This window comes from Dendrobium catenatum, unplaced genomic scaffold (assembly GCF_001605985.2).
Source record: "Dendrobium catenatum unplaced genomic scaffold, ASM160598v2 original_scaffold_161204, whole genome shotgun sequence".
In the NCBI taxonomy this organism is placed as follows: Eukaryota; Viridiplantae; Streptophyta; class Magnoliopsida; order Asparagales; family Orchidaceae; genus Dendrobium; species Dendrobium catenatum.
The window spans coordinates 437,898-465,040 of record NW_021479630.1 but is presented as its reverse complement, the minus strand read 5'-3'; the positions used below and the strand labels follow the sequence as shown (position 1 = coordinate 465,040).

The following is a 27,143-nucleotide window of genomic DNA, read 5'->3' as shown; positions in this document are numbered from 1 at the left end:
ATTATTTGGCTCACCTTTCTCCGCTAAAGCCTACAAGTAGTTGAGTGATAAGGCCTTGAGGTGAACCTCTCATTATTAAGTGTGGGGTTATGTACTTGTACTTTGCATTTAATATTACCTTGGTTTTTGAAAGGATAGTCTTGGTTATTCTCTATTGCTAATCTTTGGCCTAAGCAAGTTAAATTTTTCAAATTCTTAACTCTCTCTTGCATGATTGAAATAAATTTATAAGGGCAAACTTAAAACAATTTTCTTTCTCATTTCTAAACGTAACTCCTAGTAGTTTCACATCAACTAGGCTGGTTTCCATCTTGCATATCGCAAAATACAATCACAATTTAAAAATAACTAGCTAATCTAGAACAGTAAACGCGCACAATTAAATACCGAGCAATCTAAATAGTCAGCTCCTGAACTTGAAAAATGATAAGCGTGATAATCCATGATGCCATGGAAGCTAAGTAACAAGTGAAGGGAGTTGTAGTTAGTAACTAAAGAACTAGGGCCAAGGATAAAGTGCTTTTCAAGGGCTGAACAAGCAGATTTACACCTATTAATATAACCCATCATATTCAGATGGAGGATCAACTACAATAACTATTGCATAATTTTAAATGATTAATGATATATATTTCAAGATGAGAAATGAAATTTTTTGTTTAAAAATGCTCCTCTTATAGTCTCTTCAAGAACTTTTCTTTTTTATGCAAAAAAAAGTCTAGAGCACCCAAGAAAGATAGAATGAAAGTTCAATTTTACTTTATTTGACTGACTAGTGCTCATACAAAGCCCAAATCAAAGTGATCAAGCACCATAAGAACTTTTTGGTGTTGATTTGATGGTAGAGTCTCCACTCTTCTTGAAATATTGGAAGAAGCCACAGCCTACATCTTCTATTTTCATAGATGTTGAATTATTAGGATTTTTAAGATATGTCAGAGGAACCTATAGCCCACATCCAAAGTAGCCATTGCCCACCGACAAACTGACGGTTGAATCGGTTGGAAGAGGGGAAGAGCAAACATTTGTGGGGTATTTTGGAGAAGCTGACCATTTCAAATGCATCAAAAATCAAAGAAATTAGGCTTCCTTGTTATAAAGTTGAATGCTTGCAACTTATAAGTTTCATTTTGCCAACCTAACAAACTTTCTCAAAATTTTCACTTTTCATTTTAGTGTCAGCGTTGTTATTGAACAGACTTTTGGATATATTTGGGAAAGAGGCAAATGAAGACATGATCCTATTGATTTATTCATGATTTATAGAAATAAATAAAGTGTTACTTGTTGTTCCTTTCTTCTAAATATTTACTATTTGAGTTTGAATGATGCCTTATTATAATAATTGTTCCTAAATTTCTTTAAGGATATAATTTTTATAAAAGAAATACATTGATTATCTCCAAAAAGCCAGTTGTATTTAGATTTGATGTGGAAATTGAATAGATTCTACTGCTTGTGTTATTACAAATACAATATATTGGTTGGGCGTGATAGTTTTGTTATTCAATATTGACATAATAAAATGTCTTTAGTTAATCTTAATGAGCTTCTTCACTATTAGATTTTAGAACTGGCTTACTATGTAAATGCTAGCCTTTATGAATTACTTTATATGTAGCCATCTTCACTGTAAAACTGGCGGCTTCAAGTTTCTGTTAATAATAAGCTTTTCTGAATTACGTTATCATGTGGTTTTCTTCACCAAAACAGTCAATTTCGGTTTCCAAACGAATCAAAGTAAAAGAACTAAATAAAGCACTACTTGTTTCTTTTTTTAGATATTTATTATTTTTTAAGTTCGAATGATGTCTTATTATAATAATTGTTTCTAAATTTCTTTAAGGATATAATTTTTATAAGAGAAATACATTGATAATCTCCAAAAATCCAGTTGTATTTAGATTTGATATGGAAAATGAATAGATTCTGCTTGTACTTAGGTTGGGCGTGATAGGTTTGTCATTCAATATTGACATAAGAAAATGTCTTTAATGAGCTCCTTCACTATCAGATTTTAGAACTGGCTTACTATGTAAATGCTAGGGATGGGCTAGGGGTGTAAGTAAGCCGAGCCGGCTCGAGCTCAACTCGTTTATGGGCTCACGAGCCGAGCTTATCGAGCTCACGAGTTGAGCTCGAGCTCGTTTACGAAACGAGCTCGAGTTCGAGCTTGATGAGGCTCGGCTCGTGAGCCCACTCGAATAAATTTTATTTTTTTTTAAATTAAGTCATTATTAAAAATCTTAAAAAAAAAATAACCGCATTCAGTTTTTTTTTTTTAAGATGCATAGAACAGTTCCCAAAACAAATGCATTAAATATTTTAATCTATTCCCAAGGTGTTGGCCGGCTCAAGAAATCTTTTCTTTTAAAACAAGCAATTGACGGCTAAGAGTTGTGCTGATGAGCGCCCCAAGGTTTTGTTGGCTGGCTTGTCAGAAACCGGGCAGGAAATGAAGAAACCGGGTGGGCAGGAAATCAAATTTGAGCGGCTCGACAAGCTCGTTTATGCAACGCGAGTCGAGTTCGAGCTCGACTCGAGCTCGGTGTTTGACTCACGAGTCGAGCTCGAACACCTCCTGACTCGAGCTCGACTCGACTCGTTTGCACCCCTAGTAAATGCTAGCCTTTAAGAATTACTTTATATGTAGCTATCTTCACTATAGAACTTGAGGCTTCAAGTTTATGTTAATAATAAGCCTTTCTGGTTTACTTTATCATCTGATTTTCTTCACTTTATCATCAGATTTTCTTCACCAAAGCAGTCAATTTCGATTTCCAAATAAATCAAAGTAAATTCTAGTTTAATTTGAGCTGGAGTTTGGTCAGTTTGATTTTTCAGATGGTGGATCAAAAATTAATTTATTGATTTAATCTATCAATCAAACGATCCAAACAAACCGAATGCACACCACTAGGTAAGTCTCAAACCAGCCAAGCCATGATTTTGGGAATTTAATACAACTTTTTCTAATAAAAGACTACAGACATATTAGATTCCCCCAAAACATTACCTCCAAAAACATGCAACATTTAGTGACATGACCAAGCTATGATGAGTTGCTAGAATTCTACAAACAACATATTGACCCTTGAAGATCAAGATTGTCTCTCTTGTTTTGCATGTATATCTAGGATTTGATCATGCCAAAATTTTGGCAATAGAACTAAGTAGTTAACAAAAACACTTTGAGAGTTCGTTCAGTTATTATGTTTGGTTTCATTCGAAACTTTGTCAGAATAGACAAACACAAGATCCAAAAATCATAATTTTGTACACCTTCGGTTAAAAAAAAAACTTAGTCATCAAATATGCAAAGAGATTCGATTTATGAGTCAACAAAAAGAAAATTCCAAAATTTTTAAGGTCTGAAATTTTTGCTAAATGCATACATGTAAAAACCTTCATTGAAAATGTTCATCAACAGATAAAAAAAATCACCACTTTTTACGGCAACCTTTATCATAAATTGTTGCACTTACTAGATTGTTAGTTAGAACCTCTCACATATGCCAATCTATGCATATGCAAATCATGCCACCTATTGGATTCATTTGGTCAATTTTTTATCAATAATAAGGTATATTTGGTGAGAGTTGTCTCATTGATTGGGTTTGTTTAGATCAAAAGAAGAGAACCATGAAGGAGCTGGGAGTAAAGCCCAAAAGAAAAGAGATGTTTCAAAAGGGGATTTTAAATAAATGAGTTATTGTTTAAAATTGTTCACTTATATGATGAACTTTAAAATTTTGTCCAAGGCTGTTCACTAATGTAAAAAAATAAATATAAATGACGCTTACATAAACAATTATCAAGCTATTTATTAAGTGCACTAATTCATTTATAGCCCTAATTATGTTGTCTAACTCATAGCTTTAAAAAATATCTTATTAAGAGAGAAACAAAGAGGAAAGAGAAAAAAGTTTGGACAGGGTGCATCACCTTTATTCGTAAGAAACCAGCACTCTTCCACTTATCTTGCATCTTTTGAGTCTTCAAAATAAGTTTAAAAATTTTAGTAAGCCACAAAATTCTTTTATCGTCAGGTCCTATTATTTTTGCACATTTCATTATCTTTAAAGCCTCTCTAACTTCTGTTTTATTAATACAATGAAAAAAATAAATATCTTTTTTTTTTTAGTTTGGGTGCTAAGCTCACTAAAGTCAATCATATTCTCACAACCTTCATTGAAAAGTTTATTGAAATACCTCATTCACCTATGTTGAATATCATTATTCTAAGAAAAATAGTTTTTGATCTCCATCTTTAATGCACTCCACTTAAATTAAATATTTACTTCTCCTATCACTTTGCTTAACTAACTTATACATATACATTTTACCCTCATTAGCATCTAATCAATTATATAAATCACTAAAAGTTAAATTATTTATATCACATATTATTTGTTAAATTATTTACATCACATATTAATTTCATAAAATTGTTGTGGGACCCTCTATATCTTTCTCAATTTTTTGAATATTTCCATCTAAATCAATTTTTATAACAGATCTTTTTATTTTTAAACTTTTTTGTACATTTTATTCCACCACAAACAAGTTTTATAATTATAATTTTTTTTTCTTTTGATTCTTCAAGTACAGTACAACTTTCATAATTCCTAGCAACAAAATGGTTGCAATCTCCTTCATCATAAGCATTAAATTTCAAACCCAATATGACTCAATTAGCCCTTTCCGAGTTTATAGATGGATCTCAATAAATTTAACAAATTAAAAAGTTTTTCTATAATTCCCAAATCTCTAGAAAAAGTTTTGGACCTCTAGTAATGATGTATTGTTGCTCGTTGTTGATGCATGGCGTAGTTTGGTGACAACGTGGTGTTGCTCATAGGCATGTTGTTAACCTATCACTCATTGCTCATGCTAAGTGGGATTGTTTATGATGCGTTGTTAACAATTGCTACCATATAAACGCGCAGCAATTGACAAGTCACCTTTAATGTTGTTAAGGCCGCATAGTCGCTCAAGCTGATGTTGCATGGAGATATTAGTGTCAACCATTGGTTTATTGGCCACTGTATATAGTAAGGCAACTATTCATGCATTAAGCCCTTTTAAAACCACATTCTTCATTTTCCTTAATGCCAAAGACTAACTCATGTTTAAGCTTTCCACTATCATCATCATTAACCATGCTAAAAACGACCTTTTGCTTTGACATTATTGTTCATTAACGCTATTATTGAGCCTGCCACAATCGCAAGCCCTTGGTATCTTTAGGTTGATGCTTTTAGGCTTCTCATTGGTATGTCATTATTGCTACATTTAGGTTAGCCAAAATTGCCATTATTTGGTCTGCCAACTAGCTTGCCATTATCACCTGTTCGGAATCCACAAACCATTCCGACCGACGGTCAGAATTTCTGAACTTTTTGTCCGGCGTATGCCTACTTTATGAAGTTGTTTTGGTAGACGTGTTCGAGCCGCCACAAAAGAATCAGGCTAGGGCATTCTACGCGGCCGTAGTCAGGCTATCGGGAGTTGGATTCGGGTTTAGGCTACCGGTGGCTCACTTGCTTCTAAAATGCCCGGCATCTTTGGGCTTGTCATCATGACCCAGTTTGGCATGTTGTATTCCCCTTAGGTTTGGGAGCCACAAACTTTGGTCTTGGGGCTTGCCGCAGCTGCCACCCTTATGTATGTCATAGTTTTCACCTTTGAAATTGCTGCAATCATCGACTTCTCGAAGTAACCATTGTTATGTTACCAATATTCAATAATCTAGTTTCTGGATCAGCATCTACAAATGTACGTTGTCACATCCATTAACTCATTATCACTGCCAACCAATTCCCAACGATTTATTTAATGCTGGAGATTTAATCACCTTCAAGGCAAGTTACCAGAGAGCAAAATGCAACAGAACATGCATGGGGGTTTGTTCACTTCAAAGCGTGAAATTAATTGAAGCAAGTAAACACAGGAAAATTACATAGTATTAAGATATATTTAAGTCAAATATTAACAAAGAAAAGTATTTTCATCTAGTAATCTATTTAAAAATTAATTAAAATTGAGATATCTTATATGTAACTTTAAGAAGAATCAATGCTAATAATTGAACAAGAATTCTTAAAAGCTAAAGAGAACTAGAAGATATAAATCGGAATGAAAAAAGAATATCAAGGGCTTGAAATCAAGGATTTTGCACGTGCTTTGTGTCTCTTGCATCATGGAGCTCATCTTCATCAGACCTTTTTGCATCTCCAGGCTCATATTGCGTTCTGGTTGCCAAACGTCTTTGTCTCCTAGCTCTAGCTATTATGTTGCAATTGATCTGAGTGTGTGGCATAGCATCTTCAACTATGATGAGGTAGAGGAGACCCAAGAATATGTGAGAATGCAGAGTTTGTTGTTGATGGAATAAATAAGATGACGCTTGTGAATTCAAGCAGGACTGACACCATACAACCTATACCAGCTTCATCCTAACTTTAATTAAACTGGCAAAATAAACCGTTCACAACTTGTGCTCACAAATCATAAAAATGAAATGTGCTCCCGGTCCAAGAGCTAAACCGGTTTGGGGCTAATATATGGACCGGTTTGCATCTAAGGGGGTTAACCTGAATATAAACAAGCTAATTACATAGAACGAAACAAACTAAATATTACTATAGGTTAATTCCTACAGCAGGAATATTCGGCTAGGCTAAAAACTGCAGCTGGGACCTGCAGCGACATCCTTGTGTGGACCGTGTCTTGCATTAAGAGCTTTCCTTCTTCGTGACATACTTTTGGATGTGTGTGTTGCTATCTTTGGAAGGTTCTTCAATAGTTCTCACCCAATCTTCCCCTTTATTTTGTATTGTAGTGGGATCATTCGATAAATTGTTGCCTAACATAATTTCCCTCTAGTAGAACAATGAGGAATAAACCCTTGTACTCTATTTACATTGTCCTCTGCACTGAGTGATTTTCTGATGGCTCAAGTAATGTTCTAACGCTCATCCTCCAGGCAAATTTATTAATTAGCTGATAACTTACAAGCCTAAAGATAAATAGCACACAATGATAGCATAAAACAACTAAAAAAATTTAATGCCTTCGAACATTTCTAATCAGATAACTTGCAGTAATCCAATCTAGAAAAGAGATGTATACTGCACAATTATAGAATGATTTTAAAACAGTATGCAAGTAAATGTAACATAAAAACGCCTTACTTAGCAATAACTTTGAGTTTTTGCTTTACGGGAGCTTCTGAACAAAGAAATGCCTCGAGAACACGGCCACCTCTAACATCTTTTGCAGTTTCCAATACGTGATCAGCTTCCATACAGCTTAAACTCTCAAAATAAAGCCTTACTGCGGACTATATGACAAGCATAAATAAAATTTTAGATTCAGCTAAAAATCATTGAACTGCAACAATAAAATCACTAGCTAAATTTGATTGATTTTCGGTGATTTCTACAGCATCACAAACTCTCAAACCAATGTAACTTGTACTTCAGGTTACTCCAGATTGATTTTTACCACAATCTACAGATAGGGTTTGGATCTATGGGAAAATCAGGACACCATTTTTGCTTTAAGAATTAAACAATGTGAGCACATTTGAGCTCCACTTAGAAATGATAAAAGAAAAAGAAATGAAAATAAATGCAATAAAACATTTTCTCTTAATCATATATGTAAACTAATTCTGTTTCATAACGGAAAGATCTACTACGTAATAAATTTTGTATGTTAAGACAACAGAGAAGTAAAGAGTACAAGAAAAGATCTTCATATGATTTTAATTGAGTTTAAGAATTTATATGATCGATAACCAATGAAATTAATTTAGTGGGCTTTAAGCAAGTCAAAGATATATAAGGTAGAATACTGACTCGTATTAGAAATAGATATTGAGTGAACCAAAAGTTTTCAATCATCATAGGTTTACATCAATGATAACCACTAAGTTCACATCTTTTTATGCTAGTAATGGAGATGCTTGCTAATAATATTAGAAGCGAGGTATCTTGCTGTATGTTTTTTGTATATGATATAATTCTAACTAATGAGTAAGACATCCACTGAAACAAGTAAAAATTGAAGCGATGGAAGAAATGCTTAGAATACAAAGGCCTTAATATTAGTATCTTTTTGCTTTAGTCATGGATGTTCTCACTAGACATTTGCAAGAGGGTGTACCTTGGTGTATGCTTTTTGCTGATGATATTCTTCTTGTTGATAAGACTAGAGAGGGAGTTGAAGGTAAACTTGAATTATGGAGGTCAACCTTAGAGTCTAAAGGTTTTCACTTGAGTAGATCTAAAATGGAATATATGGAGTGTAATTTTAGTATTAATAGACCTAGTGAGGGGATTGTGACTTTGGGCGATCAAGTCATTAATAAGAGTACACGTTTTAGATAGCTTGGATCTATTATTCAGAGTGATGGTGAAATAGATGGGGATATTATCAGCAGAATTCAAGTTGGATGGTTGAAGTGGAGGAATGCATCGGGCTTGTTATGTGATAGAAATGTACCCCTCAAACTTAAGGGAAAAATCTATAAGATGGTAGTGAGGCCTGCAATGCTTTATGGTGTCGAATGTTGGCCTTTAAAAGAGAAGCATAATACTAAGTTAAGTGTGGCAGAGATGAGGATGCTCAGGTGGATGAGTGGCTTTACCCTTAGAGATAGGATACGAAATGAGCATATACGTGAAAAGGTTGGAGTAGCTCCAGTAGAAGATAAGATTAGAGAAAGTCGCCTTAGATGGTTTGGTCACATAAAACGGCGGCCTTGCGATGACCCGGTTAGGAGAGTAGAGGTATTAGATTTGACTTATGTTAAGAAAGGTAGGGGTAGACCTAAAAAGACTTGGTTAGAAAATATTAGGAATGACCTTTCTTTATTAGATTTAAACGAGAATTTGACTTTTAATAGGACACAATGGAGAAAAAGGATTCATGTAGCCGACCCCACGTAGTGGGATAAAGGCTTGATGTTGTTGTTGTTTTTTTCAACATTTTCTTCTTTAATGTAAGAGGAATTTAATCTCAGGACCTTGGGAATAACTTCAAATATCTTTATCAACTAAGCTAACTAGCAATGACATTTTAATATGATGTTAACTATTATTATTTAATATTAATAAAAGATAAGGATTCATGTCATGAGTGTAATTTTAGTAGTTATAGATCTAGTGAGGGAACTGTGCCTTTGGGCAATCAAGCCATTAATAAGAGTACAAGTTTTAAATATCTTGGGTCTATTATTCAAAGTGATGGTGAAATAGATGAGTATTTAATTAGTAGAATTCAAGTTGGATGGTTGAAGTGGAGGAATGCAACGGGCATGTTGTGTGATAGAAAAGTACCTCTCAAACTAAGAGAAAATTCTATAAGATGGTGGTGAGACCTGCAATGCTTTAGCACAGAATGTTAGTCATGAAAAGAGAAGCATAAAATTAAGATGAGGATGCTTAGGTAGATAAGTGGCTTCACTCTTCGAGATAGAATGTGAAGCGAATATATACGTGAAAAGGTTGGAGTCACTCCAGTAGCATATAAGATTAGAGAGAGTCATCTTAGATGGTTTGATCACATAAAATATTGGCCTTTTAATGACCCGATTAAGAGAGTAGATGTATTAGATTTGGCCTATGTTAAGAAAGATAAAGGTGGGCCTAAAAAAACTTTGTTAGAAAATATTAGATATGAATTTTTTGTAGATTTAAATGAGAATTCGACTCTTAGCAAGACATAATGGAGAAAAAGAATTCATGTAACAGACCTCACGTAGTGCGATAAAGGCTTGACGTTGTTGTTGTTGTTGTATTAATAAAAGATATCATGATGCATTGGTGTAACATGTATAAATATCTTGGATCGCTTACACAAAAGAATGGAGATATAGATAAGAACATAATCTTTAGAGTTAATGTTTGATGATTAAAATGGAAAAGTTTATCATAAGTTTTGTGTGATAAGGGAATAACATGGAAGCTCAAAGATATATTTTATAAAACCATAACTAATTTGTGATCTGGAAAAATCCAAAATATTGGGTTGTTAAAAAGTCTTTAATATTTAAATTATGTGTGACATAAATGAGAATGATAAGATGGATGTGAGGATAACCTATGAAGGATAAATTAAATAATGATTATATTATATGAAAGGTTAAAGTGATATCTCTTGAATATAAGATCGCTTTGAGAATAAAAATTATTGGTGGCCCTTAACATATTTCTAAGCTTTTGGTTTGACGGCCTTCCATTCACTGGTATATGTTGCACAATTAAGCCTTCGGTGTTGCACCTGACCCTAATAAGTGGTATTAGAGTTGATGGTATTAGAGTTAATAGAAGTCATAGCTACTTCTATTATCATCAAGCAAGGTATGTTATCATCGAGCAAGGTTCAAGAGTTGGTGACTATCACACAAGTTCCGCTTGGTTGCATAGATGCCCGATGCATGATACTTGACAATGTTAAAAAGCTTAGATTTGAAGGGTAGTAACGGTCCAGGTAAGAAATTCATGTGAGGCGATTTTGTTAAAATCCACGTAAAAGTGGAGACTAATCCCACAGCGGAGATGAAGTGGAAATTTGTGTTCCTAATGTACTAATAATGGCCCTATGTCAATCAATGTCCTAATTACTTCAAATTAACCTTGGGAGTTGTTCAAATATTGCATCAAATAAACCATACTCTATTCATTCAACCTATTTCCTCTTAATCAGAGTTCTAGAATCTCAAAACAAGTAACAGAAAATATGCTTAGACTGTTGAACAAAATTGGAAAAACAATTTGCCATAAGCAGTAGCAAGCACACTTACATTTGAAATTTTAAATAAGCTTTGCAGCATTAAACAGCCCAATACATGCATCTTATCTCCCAAGGGCCACTTCCAGTGAGACTTATATCTGAAGTAGCTGTCAAGGTGTAGTAAATGTGGGACAATACAGGTGGGTGACTCAGCTTCTGGACAAACTGCCACTGAAAGTTCCTGGCAAAACTGCAAGAGAATAATAAGTTAACAAAGTTAAGCACAACAAAGACGATTGTACCTAATGACAAAAAGTTTCCAGCGTGGATAAACATATTCACAAGATTTAAACACCGCAAGCAGAAGTAATGCACAATAACAATAACACTCATGAACAAAAACCACTATGAATAATACTATGTTGTAGTTTGTTTTACTGAAAAAAAAATGCAAAATAAAAGGAAATATAGTGCAAAAGAAATGCAAAGTATTTGAAATGTTTATAGTAATTTTGATGAGTATAAAATAAATGCATTTGATTACCTTTTTTATGTTTGATTTGAAGTAAAGTGAAAGCAACGTAAAGCTCAATGAAAGCGATGGTTGGTAATGGCTAGAGAGCGATGGTGCCGGCTAGAAATTGGCAATCAGTGGAAGGGGCGGCGGACGAGGCAGCAACTAGCGATGGCAACAGCAACGATGGTGGGCAGCAAGTGACGGAAGTACGCGACAGCGGCAATGGCCAGCAAGCAATCATAGCAAGCAAAGTTTTATTCTTATGGTGTATTTGGAATTTGCCCAAAATCAGGAGAATTCCAAATACATTGACGATGAACTAAATGTGCATTTCAAATATTTCAAAATTTACCCATGTATTTGAAATACTTTACACCCATTTTACTTCAAACCAAACAAGCTCTAAAACAATCTCTAAAGAGGTATTTCCCCGCATATCATTTCAAAAGACCATTGTCATCAAATACTAAATAAATAAAAAATAATTAATTGCAATCAAATGTGAAACCAACATGGAAGAATACAACCAAATGTCAATTCCCTATGGAATAGGAGTAAAAGTTCCTCCACTCGTCCAAGAAAATCCTTTGTAAATTGTAATAGAAGGGAGAATATGTTGGTTAAGGACAAATTGTGGAAATCCTCAAAACAACATATCAAATTATGCATTCAATTATACCAATTAAGCATCCAACAGCTCTTGTTTGCCCACCAATCTGTCCCAATGCCACCATGACAATTCAAAGTTCTTGCGCATCCTGTGTTGGATGTAAATGGCTAAATGCCCAACAATATGATCAGCCATTTTGGCAATCCACCGCTGGTCTTATTTCCAAATGCAGTCTACCAACAAATATGTCCATGAATAAAAAATTTAAAATTGTTAAATTGATTATAATAAATTAGATTAATTATTTTTTTAATTTTTCCATTTTATGGGTTATCACTCCCATTAATATTGTATATATTTTATCCATTGGAACAAAAATATATTTAGAGTATTGTTCTTTCATATTTTTCATTAAGGTATCAAAGTCACACTTTTCTATTTAATATCCTTCTAAATCTTTCATATCCTTTCAAAATTCTAAATCTTCATCATCATTTTAAGGATTTTTTTGTTTAAACTACTGATGATGCTTAATAATATGGTCTGGAAAAAGAGGTCCTCTTCTAGTATCGTATCTTGCCATAAATCAAGATCTCATGTCAACATTGATATCCAAGAAACCTCTAAGTCGCCAATTCAAATCAAAGCCTTATGCACCAGAAATCATCATCAGTGCAATTGCTCAAAAAGGTACAATTTTAAAATAATAAGTAATAAGCATCATAAATTCAGAATCTTGGATCATGGATTCTAAGAACTTCTGATCATCTGATTAGATGATGCCTCATTTTAAACCTTCATCAGTATTTAAAGGCTATACAATCATAATTATCAATAGATTAATATTACATTGGTACTGTCAATGTCACTAGCTCTCTAGTTCTTGACTCAGTTCTCATGGATCCTAACTTTCATGCTACTTATTATAAAACAATAAAGTTATCAAGGGTATGAATTGTACAATTAATTTTCTCAACAAATTATGGTTTTCTAATGTAGGACTAGCATGTGAAGACTTGCATTATGAAATTATACAAAAGTTCAATTTAAAATCAGCAAACTATTAATCACGGGAATGCATAAAACAAGCTTCAAAACAAGTAAGAAAGGCAATCTACAAATAGCAATTAACCACAACCAAAGTTCTAGAATTCAAGAAGGATAAATCAAGTCTATAACTTAGCTAACATGGGTTGGCAAAAATAGATCCAACATTTAACATAGATTAGTCACTACAAGAACCATGTACTCAATGATTTAAGAAGCTAGCAGAATTAACATGAAAATAGTGATGCCACAGAGAATTGGACTTCAAAGATATTTATTTAAATGTATGAAGTAAGAGTAGAAAAACCTAGGTATTTGCGTCGCAGGGAAGCTTCCTTCAGATGTGGTGTGGTCTCGGCCAGTTGATTTTCAAAGGGTTGCTCCATAGTGCCTTTCTTGTGTCTAGCTTTATAGTGGAGAAGAAGAAATGCTGGTTGAACTTTGTAAGGAGGGAGGCCACGATTTTTACTATTTGTGGGAGATTATGAATGGTGTGCGGTTAATTAGAGTGGTGGGGCTTAGGGGGATGGGAGAGAGTGGGATTGGAAAATGAAAAAATAGTTTTGCAATTAACGGGTCAACTTCCCACAAATTAACATGAAGAGTTCCAAGAGTGGGCAAACCATGGGGAAATGGAAGGGGTTGTGTGGTTTTTCCAATTCCCAACCAATTTTGAAAACGAAAAGAAGGAGAGGTAATTAATTGGTCAACTTCCCATTAATTAACATAAAGAGTTCCAAGAGTGGGCCAACTAGGGGAGAGGGAAGGGGTTATGGCTTTTCCAATTCCCAACTAATTTTGAAAATGAAAATGAGAGGAGTAACTTTTGAATTCATAATTCCAAAAGACAAGTAGGATCTAATTGGAATCCCAAAGGTCAAAATTTCATATTTGGGAAATTTTGGATTGGGATCTTAGATGGGGAGGTGGTGGTGGTGGGCTTGTCGTGGGCAGTGGAAGGGGAAGGGGTGGCTAGCCGAGAAAGAGAGGGGAAGAGGGGTTGACCAGCGGATAGGGAGAAAGGAGGAGGGTTAGGGGAAGAAATACAAGGGGAAAACCAAAAGCTCACCTTCAAGGGTTGTTGGTACTTCATTTGCCTTCTCCTAAGGCTTCACCACTCCACCACACTCACTCTCACACAAGAGAAGATGGTTGAAATTAGAATTCATTCAAAAATAAGCATCATCCCCTTAAAGAGGGGAAGAGAGTCATATATATAGTCTCCACCGCATGACAAGACAAAAGACACAAATGCCCTTGCGCTTCCGACATAACATAAAGGAAAAGTTCACAAATGCCCTTGGGCTTACAACATAATATTAGGAAAAGTTCACAAACTAAATTAAATCACATACAACACACAACAATTAATAATATAAACACTCAATCGTGATCGTCAATGTACAGCCACTTCTATGATAAACTTTCCATGCATTGTGTACCCATCATTTTCAGGACTGAGAACTCAACGAGGATAATTGTAAGGCTAAAAAAATGTTATTCTCTACTTCATAAATTGTAAAAGGAATCTTGTAAGGCAAATAAAAAATGCTTGTTATATAGCTTCCTCCAATGAAAAAATATGGTGTAACACTTTCGTCTTGGTTATCCACATTCTGTATTCTTAAAAAACTAATCCCTCCCTTTTCATCAACACAATTTTGAAGGCCTATATACACTCAAACATTATACCATAATCATTCCTATAAAGCCTCACAACCAATGCAACTATCCATAGTGACATACAAGGCCCATCTCAGGTGAACAATAATCCAAGGTGCTAGGTGGTTTATAACATTTGTTTATAACAACAAGGATATTTCTAATGAAGGATAAGACTAAAAACAGCTTTTTTTTCAAAAAGTTAGACTCTGTTAAAAAGACAAATTTCCAAATCAAAATTCAATTCCTTCAGTGAGAAAGAATTTCCTCATTCCAATATTGTAGAATATCACCTTAAAAATTTGTTCATCAAACTTTTTACATATGATATGTCATAAAAATTATCTATATCGGGCACGAATCTTAATACATATTTGAATTGGAAACTTCCAACATTAAATTCAAGATCATGAACTCTGATTTCAACAAATTTATAATCGAACTAAACAACTCGACGAGCCAAACCCAATAATACCAAAAGAGATCCAATCCAAGATCAAAGAAGCCTGGATCAAACATTTTAAGCGCAATTGGAGATTTTAGGGCATTAATTGGATGGCCAAGCAATTTCCAAATCTTGCATGTAAATAGTTAAATCAAGCGTCTCCACTATACGAATCCAGCAAACCCAAGATTTTGTTACTTTTGCATCTAGTGTTACTACGATATTTGTTCTTATTTTAAAATTGTTCTGTTAATCTTTCTTGTAACCGCATACCAAAGCACAACTGCAACTAAAGAATCCTAGATTCTTATCTTGGTGAAACATTAAGTTTAAATTTAGAAAAGCTTAACAATTTGTTATTAACTTCTAAGCAATTCATGTTTCCATATATGTTTCACATCATATTTATTTTCATATAAGTGTTGTTAATCAAAACTCCACAAATTAGCATCTTCGTATTGTATATAAGATACCATAATATCTTTAAAAGATACCTGAAAAAGGGCTATTCTTCAAAAAGATCATTGACGGATTGTAAATTCACATCCAGTTATTATTTATTTTGTCAAAAATTTTAATTATATGGAAAAGCAACAAACAATCAATTGTTATTTGGAGCAATGTCAAAGCTGAACTCAGAGCTATAACATATGAAATTTATGGAGGTATGGCTTATATGCTTCCTTGAAGATTTAAAATTTCAAACTAAAAGCCCAATGATAATGAGTTGTGACAATCAAACAATATTAGCATTGCTAAAAATCCTGCCACCACAATAGAACTAAGCAAGTCAAGATTGATAATATACGTAATGAAAAAAATATCCAAATTAATTATACTCCAACAAAACAACAAAACTATTAACGTTCTTACTAAATCTCTTAATCAATTGCAACTTGACAGTATTATTTCCCAACTTCGAATGATTAACATATATTCCCAATTTGATGGGGAGTGTGGAAAACCAAAAAAACAACATTTCAAATTCTACATTCAATTCCACCAATAAAGCCTTCATTAAGGGGGAGTTGTCTGGGATTTTATGTTCATGCTATTGATGAATTTTGTGGGTGTTTGTTGTAGTTCTTTTCTTTAACGACTTCCTAGCGGCGTCTAGGTTGATTAGGAGAGCCGATCTACCTCTTGAATTATAGATCACAAATATCTTGTTTTCTCTTATTGAAGTACCGTCATTGCTTCTTCTCCGAGAAAAGAAGTTTTAATAAAAGAATCAGCCACCGTTTTGATTTTAATGCGGTTTTTATATTATTGTTTGTTGGTTTTGCTTCCACGATGTAACAAATTGATATCAGAGCGGTATCCTGGATTGAATTATCAATCTTTCCTCCCTGATTTCTGCAGAGTTTTTCCTCTCTGTTAGTTGAATTTTGTTGTTTAGAGGCTAGACTCGTGTCAAAGTTGTCGATTTTTGTTGTTAAAGCCTTGATAAGAGTACTGATGGCCGAAAGTAGAGTTGAGGCATTTGAAAAAAATTTGGAATGGGAAGTAGGGTAACTACGAGTGGACGTGGGATAGATGAATGAACGTATTTCAGTGATAGAAAGAAGGTTTGAGAATTTGGAATATATGATGAAGAAAATGATCGAGAAGCAATTGAAAGCTTCACCGTTGATTCCTAGGGCTAAACCAAAGAGAAAGAAAATTCATGAGGAGAACTCATGGATATGCGATCCAATAATTGACTTAAATATGCTTCATCAACTACTTATATTAATATGTCTTAAGAGTAATGCATTAACATTTTTGTTATTACTATTATAAGACAAAAGTTTACTTATGAAATTTGATCTGTAAGTCACATATTTAAATAATTGAGATAAAAATTAAATTCAAATCCCAACGGTTCCAATCGCTAGCCCTAATCAAGATTTGATTGAGACTCCATTGGCCAAGCCATGGAGATCGGGTCATGTTAGGCAGTTGGAAGAAAAGTGAGAGTTTCACCCTCGATACACAAGCGAAACATTGAGGGATCATAATAACCGCTACCCTGGAGGAAGAAATTGTTGGGGCGATGGTGATCCTAAGTTTGAGAAAGTTGAAGATGCAAATAATTGAGAAAAATAGTGATAGCTCAATAAGTGATACACAAGCTTCTTTCAAAGATAAAATGATCAACAAAAAGAAAAATGTGAATAAAGAGGGAAAATAAATAAACTTTGCAAAGCCAAGCTGGTGGTGCTGCTCAAAAAATATATCGCATCAAATCACCTAGAGCAGCAAAGATTGGTGAAGGTGAGCCAGAAAATCAAAATCATGCAGTTGTCTTAACCATGGGAGAAGGCTCTTCAAGCAATTTATATGAACTAGGATAACTATTTAGAAGAGGCTTTGAAAATGAGGAATCTTTTAGAGGAATTCAATGAAGACCATAGACTGTGCCCACCAACCATTCTTGGTATACGTGAGCACATTTTTCCAGGAAATATTTCATCTTCGAGATGATTCATGTCAAACCAAGAAACAAGTTTTGAGACAATTGGACAAAAGGTTCTGACTATCCACTAAAGGTTTGCTTCCAATACGGGCATCTAGATATATCTGACCTGAATCTTCACATCAGTAGAGGTGTCATAAGCATGGCTTCTTGTGGAATCAACCTAAGTGAGGATATATTTGCATGATTCAATTCTACATTAAGGCAAAGAAATATCACCCACCATGAGTATATTCAGGTTGGGAAGGGTCGTGATGTTGGACTCAACCAAATCTCTCTGTTTGAAGCAAGGGTTGCCTATAGCAATGGAACAAATACTTAGCAGATATATCTATCACTTGAGCCACCGATTTGACTTCTTTTGCATGCTTTGTTACTACTTTATGATTGTAGGGTTCTATGTCAACTCGCTGATGAGAGAAAATAAACCTCTGAAGGCTGTTATAGCATCACATTCTACCGCCCAGCTTTGTATATTGATGGTCTTACCCATTTACCCATTGTTATGCATATTGGGATGAAAAGGGGATTCAGAATTGCATTGTGCTACATAATCATCATACAACTTCAATTGTCTCAGTGTTCTTTAAATTCTTGCTTGGAACAAAATCTCATTACTTTGAACAGACAATCCTACATGTCAGAGCAAAATATAGTGCTACTGGACCACGATTCATTGGGCGACATGTAAAATTTGCAAAGAACTACAAGATGTACTCTAATAGTCATTTTACAAAGGGTCTGGAACTTATGTTGCTGCTAATTATTTATCAGATCTATGGATCTGCAACTACTGATTCAATAACCTTTATGCTTCTCACTGCATAAATGTGATTCCTTGTTCTCATCTGGGCTTTTGTGTCATTTCGTTTTAACCTTTATGGCTTTGAGTGAAAAAAAAAATAGTTGATGACTGTGATGACTAGAGCAAGTGGACAAAAAAGTAAAGGCATTGACAAAGATGTTAAATTGTTGAAAGATGGTATATTCTCTAGAGTAAAGCACGAGCAGATAATGAAGAATATATAATTGGATCATGTGCTAAGTGGTTCTCGACAAGAAGCAGATTTTGTTGTTAAAACAGATGATTAGGAGACAATTCCGTTTCGTAAACCTTGAGGATAAGACGCATTTTTTGGGAGGGAGTATTGATACGCATTGGGGGGGGGGATTAGGAACTGTTTAGGAATGTTCCTAATTAAGAGTGAGTTGTTTAAAAAAGTTCCTAATTAAGGAAAATTATTTAACAATGTTCATAATCAAGGGAGAGTTGTTTAGAAAAGTTTCCTAATCGTGTTTATGCTATTTAGGAAGTGTTTAATTGTTTAGGAATGTTTTTTTAAAATATATTTAATTCTTTAGGAAAGTTTCCTAAATCATGGTTAATTGTTTAGGAAGGTCTCCTAAATCATGTTTAATTATTTAGGAAAGTTTCCTAAATTATGTTTATGATTATAAGGAAGGTTCTATTTATTTAAACAGGTTTCTTAAAAATATGCTTATACTGATTAGGAAGGTTATAATTGTGTTATTGTGTTCTAGGACTATTTAATGGGGAGTTGTCTAGGGTTTTTAGTTTATGTTATTAATTAATTTTGTGGGTGTTTGTTATAGTTCTTTTCTTTAAGGGCTTCCTAGCGGCGTCCAGGTTGATTGAGAGAGTCGGTCTACCTCTCGAATTATAGATCACATGTATCTTGTTTTCTCTTATTGAAGTTTTAATAAAAAAAATCAGCCACCGTTTTGAATTTACTGTAGTTTTATATTATTGTTTGTCTTTTTTGCTTCCACGACGTAACAAAAACACATGATTCTAAAATTATGGAGGAACTTCTACTCATAGGTTCTAAGACAACCATGAACTCTAGTTTGAGGTCCTTCGGTAAGGAAAACTCCCCCTAAGTTTTATCATTCAAACCATGCAGTGATAACAATTTCATCCTGAGAATCCATGAACAAAACAACTTAAATACCATCTTTCAGCTGCTTGAACTGTACAAACTAATCATGCAACTATAAATAATAGCGCAAAAAACCTCATTAACATGGGTTTGTAGACGTTGGCAAGTAGCTAGAATGGAAGCAACAACACCGGGTTTCCCTGCCTCAAGCAGTTGGCATAAATATGGCCCTAGTTCCTCCCATATTAGGTTGGCCTGCATATAAAGTTAACAGTGCATCAGTTTCCGCCATATAAAAAATATGCAGACACGCAGCTAAAGAGGATAGATATATATATTTATGAGAAAATGATAAAAATGATCCCATTGACTCATCATGAAGGATCAAAATAGTTCCCAACTATATTAAAGGACCATTTTGGTCCCTTGATTTCTTAAAAAGAATCAAAATAGTTTCATGATAAAGATTTAAAGTACCAAAATGGTCATTTAATATAGTTGATAATCATTTTGGTCCTTCAGAAAGAGTCAAGAGACCATTTCGTCATTTTCTCATATCTTCTTGATACAAGATTGTTTGTTTATAAAACAAAATTTGTAATTTCAAGGTACAAAAAACTCAAGGTAGAGAGAGAATTTAATATGAATAATCAGAAAATTAATAATAAAACCAGATGTACGCGATGTCATGAAATAAGCCCATTCAGACACAATCTGCATAAGGCACAATATTAGTGAACATTTCAAGGAGATATTTATCCAAGCTAACAAGTAAAATGCATGAAAGTCTGCAATAATGCAATCAGATGCAGATTAAGCTACATCACCATCAATGCACATGATGCCAACATCATTTTTCACAAAGATTGTCATGCAGAATTACACTGTTCAAATATTACAAATGCCAAATAAAAAGATTTACAAGGATCAAAGAAAGAAAATTAGACAGCAGACATGACATTAAAAGCATGAAACTGTAATCTATTTAGTTCTCTATATTTCACGAGTCAAGAGGCATGGAGTAGTTTCAACAACTTATTCATGAGGATATAGATTATTGACAGCTAAGAGAAAGTTCACATAAATCAACAATACAAAGACAGAATAACTCAGTTGTACAATTTTCAATTAATCCCTTGACAAATTTAAATTGAATTGCACAGTACAAACAGAGTCAAGATGCTGACAAAATAGGCACCATGGTGCACAAGTTTGGACTGAACTATAGCATTAGATATCAAAAGGAAATAAATCACAATAACACTAAAATGTTTTACAAATGTCATTAAAGCAACATGATGCAAAGACCTTTTTAAGTGCACCAAAATACTAAATGATATACATATACCAAAATTTATGGTGATTACAATAACAAATGAAACCTTAATGTCAAAATGAATACATATGAAACTTGCACTTGTCCCATCAAATAATCTGACAATGCACTAAAAACAAACAAGTGAAAACATTACTGCCATGACATACTTGTTCTTTGGTTCTTGCCGAAGAAATCACAGCTTGCGCGACGAAGTTTCCAAATTGGTGAGATGATATTTCCAGCAGAGACCCTTTGAAAATCACATCAAGCAACTCATTGTACAAAGCCTCTGGTGCCACCTCCACAATAACCTGCAAAATATCCACATGATATAAGACATGAGAATCGAAAAACTCCATTGGAAGATGTCCTCCCATGCCAAATTATAATTTAAAAAAAATGAATGGAAAATTATTTTGAAACGTAATTGATCAATATGTATTAACAACATGAAGGTATCACCATATAATACAGTAAGCAACCAGTGGTGATAATTTTAAATAACATATTTTTGTCAAGGGCATGGTAGTGACTCCTGCACACAAGTTGCAGTTGCTTGGTTAAGAAATATAAATGTGCATTCAGCCAAGTTGAAAAGAAAACCAATAGCTAGCAGAAGAAAGTTGATGTCCTTAAAAAAATCAAACTCGATAATTAATAAAACATGCAAATAAGCGAGATAGCTGCTTACAATATCTAGACTTCCAGCCGACATGGTTCAAATTATAGAATAAGGAAACAAAGACGAAGGAAGAAAGAGAAAAATAATTAAATGAGATCAAGACAGACCAATCAAAAATTCCAGCCCTATATGCAATCCATAAATCATCAAATTAAGCCAACTATCATGATTTTCAAACTAAACATTTATATATAGCCCATATTGTTCCCCAAATCGATGCAAGTAACTGCACTCAGTCACTTTCAAATCCTGGAAATGGGAAATGGGCATTAAATTAACGCCATTTAGAATTAGACATAAGATAGAACAAAGCTCACCATTCATATCCCAAAAACCAAGATTGATAAAAGAATTTTGCTCTTTCATACAATCAAATGGGCACGTAGTGCGTACATCTCTTTTATGCAACATAATTTATAGTACTTCAGCTTCAGTACATAAAACTCATGCAACATAGATATAACAATTGCAAGCATGGTGTCTAATAATAAATTTAGCCTTTTTACAGTGATAATGAAATAATGATCAGCTTGTTACCTATCACACATCAGACATAGTTTGATTTTCTAAATGTACACAAGCATGTGACAAAGAAAAAGATAATCCACAAAAAAATTAAAGAGCAAAACAGCAATTTAATAATTATAATGCACTAACTAACATTTATTCTTGTACTTATACATTTGACTTGACAGCACGATTAAAGGATAATAACACCAAACTGAAGCATAACCACCATAAAAACTGACGCGTAAAAAGTGTATTCCAGGCTTGAAATGCATTGTTTTAAAATATAAAACAGGGAATATACCTCTATTAGATGACTAGAAGCAGTATCTTCTAGCATACCTAGAACCTCTCCTTTAAGTTTTTGCTTTGTAGCATCAGTGAACTTGTTCTCTACAAAATTCTCCTCTTGGCAGCCAAGAAGGATCATGATCGTATGCACAAGAACCTGATCATCTACCACTAATAGCTTCAGCAGACTCTGCATATATTAAATAAAGGTGCAGAGTGAAAAACCTTCAAAATATTTAGAAGGCAATACCAAACTCATACAACAGCAATCAGCATCAGGTAACATGCCTGTAAGACCAAACTGCTATATTTTTCAGCTCTCAGAGTTGAAATCTCATCTTTGGCATTATTCAGAATTTCCTGGACAAGAAATTTAAATGTGTCCGGAAAACTATTTTGAGGATTCCTTACAACGCTGCCTCCAGGTTGACCTGGCTTAGAATTAAGCCGCTCTGCAAGGACAGATGATCGCTTTGTGACATGAAATTCTTCTAGAGCACCTAATGGGACTCCCATACACAAGCAAAGAAGACTCCGAAGAACATGAGATCCATAAATATTGCATATTATATTGACAGCATCAGCACCAACTACCTGACAGAGAAAATAGATGTATGGTTCACTGGGATAAAAATAAATAAAAAATAAAATAAAATTTGAGGATGTAGAACATAGCCCAAGCTTCAAAAATATTAAGACCTGGCATATCTTATGCAATGTCTCTTCAACCATAGAATAAGATTGGTCCTCTTGAAGATGCATGGCCAGAGACTTCAGCGCAGTTTCAGCAACATGAGATCCAAATTTATCAACAGCCATAGTAGGGAAGTCCTCTGCACTGCTTCTAAGAAAAGAACAGAGCTTCTCCAAATCACATCCTTCAAGAAGACATTGCAAGGTTCGACTTATAATCATGTCGGAAGCAAGTTGAACTTCTTTCCCCCTAGTTTCTTCCAAGGCATTGCCACATACAGTAGGGCGTACATCCAAGTCAAGCCCATTGCTCTCAAACAAATTCGAAATTTCTAAGAAATACTTCGCCGTTTCTGGATCAACCCTTTTCCTGCAGCGTGTAGATTAATTTAGAATACATTAATAGATATATACGATGCATGTAAGAATTCTAAGTAGAGATGCATATAACTATGGCATTGTGTGTGGACGATAGGAACCAAACCTGAGTGGAGTTGCATGCCCCTTGGAAGGACTGTTGACCGCTGAGGGTATTTGTGATCTCGTTCTTTCATGCAACTTGATAGAGAAGTCATCACTAGCCACCCTAAGATGTTTTCCTGGCTTCTTATGTTTAAACTTTCTGCTACTTATTTGTTCAGATGTGCCATTCTCAAAATGATTGCAATGTGCCTTGCCATGATTTCTTTTCTTGTTCATTTTACTCTCACTCTTCTTGGATGACTTCTCTTCCTTGCTCATCCTGGCCTGGATATTATACTCTTTCACTTAAAGAAATGGAAAGCAATTAAAGCAAGCACCACCCTTACAGATCCATAATTTACTGCAATTTATTTGATCAAACAAGCATTCATGTATACAAGCTTTTCTTTGCATGAATCCTTTTATGCAATAGCTTGATCTCGATGAGAGCTGTTGACCTGAATTTGCATTTCATGATCATTATAATAGCATAGCATTTGAAATCATGGGCGTAGCACTATTACGAGATTTAAAATAAAAAATGTAACAATAACGTTATATTTGAAATATTGACAAAATTGTAAAATGAATTGAATTTATGATCATAAAAATTACATGAATTTAGAATCAAAGATATAGTGATAACATTGTATGGAAGTTAGACATAACAATGGCATATCATATTGCAAACACAAACATGGCAATGTATAACATCTAGAAATAAGGATACAAATTGTAAAATGAGTTGAAATGCATATTCATAGTTAGATAACATTTGAAAATCATAGACATTAGCTAAAAGATAACCATAGAATTTTATGAAAACTCTGAATGTATGGCATTGCAAAAGCTACTCATGGCAATATAAGGGATAATCGTAGCATACCTCGGAGCAGTGCAAAATTTTATTTTAAGATCCAACCATAACTGAGGATTGAACCCAACTTCGTAGGTTTTCCTATTGAAGCAACTCACCACTAGGCCAGGACTTCTATTTCAAAATTATATGGATAATAATTTTATTAACAAATATTATGTATGTCTCGGCAATAGCATTTAACAATTAATCAGTCCTAGGTAAATTTTGTGTAGATCTTTTATATAAACAGTTAAAAAAGGATAACTATATAATTATGCACTATATGAGCATTATAATAATATAATATGAAACAGGATAAATTGATCAATAAAATCAAATTTGTTAAAAAAAATAATTATTTCTAAAATATTTATGTTGCATGATCATAACTTTAAAACGAAATAATATATATCCAATGTTTGACTCTACTCCTCATTTAAATTACTTAACTAAAAATCTGATAATGTGACATTAATGATATGCAACTTAATAAGCTTAATTTTAATCATAATTAGAATGATATCATAGTAATCATACTAGCACCAGGACATATAATCCATTTCATCAATACTTTAAAATAAAAACTTAAAAAATAATAATTAAAATATGAAATATAAATTATCGAAACCATCAAAACTATCAAAATTAAACCTTTCATGAGATTATTGAATCTAAAGCCGAAACCGACTTTTAAAACCTTGGTCAATATGCAATCCTAATCAAATCAACATTAAACCGTGTAAGGGGTTTGTCAAAAAAGCTAATAACGCAATTAATTTGATAACAACAACCAATGCACAATTGATACTAACATTACTAAAGTCTTTATGTCATGTTTGAGGCAATCAATTCAACTAGATACCAGTCAATCCGGGCAAATAAAGTTATAAGTCATCTCATGTTCATCAACGAAGTAATAATAACTTCCACAAACTTGTACAACTACAACAACAACATCAAGCCTTTATACCACTACGTGGGGTGTGGTCGGCTACATGAATCTTTTTTTCTCCATTGTGTCGTGTTAAGAGTCAATTTCTCATTTAAATCTAATAAACAAATGTCATTTTTAATATTTTCTAATCAAATTTTTTCAAGTCTACCTCTACCTTTTTGAACATAAGTCAAATCTAATACATCTATTTCCCTAATTGGGTCAATGGAAGGCCTCCGTTTTATGTGACCAAACCATCTAAGGTGACTCTCTCTAATCTTATCTTCCACTAGAGCTACTCCAACCTTTTCACATATATGCTCATTTTGTATCATGTCTCTTAGAGTACAGTCACTCATCCACCTAAGCATCCTCATCTCTGCAATACTTAACTTAATATTATGCTTCGCTTTTAATGATCAACATTCTGCACCATAAAGCATTGCAGGTCTCACAGCTATCTTATAGAATTTTCTCTTAAGTTTGATGATGACTTCTCTATCACACAACAAGCCTAATGCATTCTTCCACTTCAACCATCCAACTTGAATTATGCTAATAATATCATCATCTCATTCACCATCGCTCTAAACAATAGACCCAAATTTAAAACATCTACTTTTGTTAATGACTTGATCGTCCAAAGTCACAATCCCCCACTAGATTTATTACTACTATAATTACACTATATAATCAATTTTAGATCTACTCAAATGAAAACCTTTAGACTCTAAGGTTGACCTCCATAATTCAAGTTTACTTTCAACTCCCTCACTAGTCTTATCAAAATTAAGATAGCTCATGCCTAGGAAATCTCTTCCAATACTAACTATCAAGAATCTAACATACTAAATGATAATAGCATATATGTTAATTAAATATTCAGTAGTCAATGTTTCTCGGAGATATGTAAACAATATAAAAACTATGTATAAACAAATGGGTCACCAGCAAGATACGGATATAATTGCTGACGATAGCAATGCAATATGAATTTGAGCCAATTTTACCAAACATGTCCTGTCAAAACTGCAGTTGCAACATAAATCATTTATACAAAGGTTACCCCAAATAGTTCCAAGGCAATCTTGCTCGCCTAGTGCAACCTTGATTCTCCTAGAAACAAAAAAAAAATTTATTAAATATTATTTAAAAAAAAACAAGGTTAAAAATACTATTTATTGCAAGCAATGGCGGAGCCAAAAATTTTATTAAGGGAAAGGGGGTGCCTAAATTAAAATAATTATGTCTAACGTCTCATTTGGAATGTTAGAATATATTAAAATAGTTTTGGTTGTCATCTTATACACGGAGCTAAGAGGGGCTGTAAAATCAAAATTAAGAATGCAAATAACATGGCCCTTAGAGCTTAGAAGACATAAACATCTGTTACGGGAGGTCTTCATTTGGGGGCGAGAGATAAGCGAAAGGGAATATGAAATCCATGCTCAAGGTCATGAGTTGAGAGAGAGGAGCAAAAGGAAAAAAGAACAATTGATGCTTTTCATGTGTTCAGAAAAAGATGTTGGTGGCTTCTCTGGATTAATAAATAACTTTATAAAAATTAGAGCTGGTTTCCTCGTTGGCGAACTTGTTGCTCTGTTAAGCCACTAAAACAATCAGCTTTAAACCCCTTTAGGCTTTCAGTTTTAGCTTTAGCCAAATCCTTTAAAGGAGAACTTTGCGTCAAAATCTCTTTTCATCATTCCATCCACAATGGAAAGTCATTCCTCCCTCTCTCTTTCAATATTTTACCCCATTAGTCTTTCTCTATCTACAGTTGAAATATTGCATGGTCCGGGTAGAAGGTTGATTGAAGACTTGAAATTGTAAAATCCTGTAATAAATAAAATGAAAGCTGGCAAGGGATTGTACCATAATGTATGCTTGAGCATGGAAGTGGAGAGAGGAGCTGAATGGATGGGAAAAAGTTCAATATGTGGGCTTATGTCATCCATTGTTCATTAATTTGGTGATAAGGTGTCTATCCTCCTTCTAAGTAGTGATTTTTTTT

At 33.8% G+C, this 27,143-nt stretch overlaps 1 protein-coding gene across 3 annotated transcripts in view; it reads right to left on the bottom strand.

Annotated features, from left to right (window-relative positions):
* Window positions 1-23,794, bottom strand: part of LOC110092964 (pumilio homolog 23) — a 36,828-nt gene extending 13,034 nt beyond the window's left edge. For 2 of the 3 annotated variants that reach the window (XM_020817686.2, XM_028692286.1), the window contains exons 1-8: window positions 23,359-23,794; window positions 22,881-23,244; window positions 22,470-22,775; window positions 22,195-22,371; window positions 20,869-21,012; window positions 19,519-19,638; window positions 10,814-10,993; window positions 7,197-7,345 (exon numbers count right to left, since the gene is read on the bottom strand). In XM_020817686.2, the coding sequence (XP_020673345.1) occupies window positions 7,197-7,345; window positions 10,814-10,993; window positions 19,519-19,638; window positions 20,869-21,012; window positions 22,195-22,371; window positions 22,470-22,775; window positions 22,881-23,244; window positions 23,359-23,615 (1,697 nt within the window). In that variant the 5' untranslated portion in view covers window positions 23,616-23,794. The remainder of the gene's footprint in view (window positions 1-7,196; window positions 7,346-10,813; window positions 10,994-19,518; window positions 19,639-20,868; window positions 21,013-22,194; window positions 22,372-22,469; window positions 22,776-22,880; window positions 23,245-23,358) is intronic. The other variant, XM_028692285.1, reaches the window with a different exon arrangement.
* Between the last annotated feature and the right edge of the window lie 3,349 nt (window positions 23,795-27,143).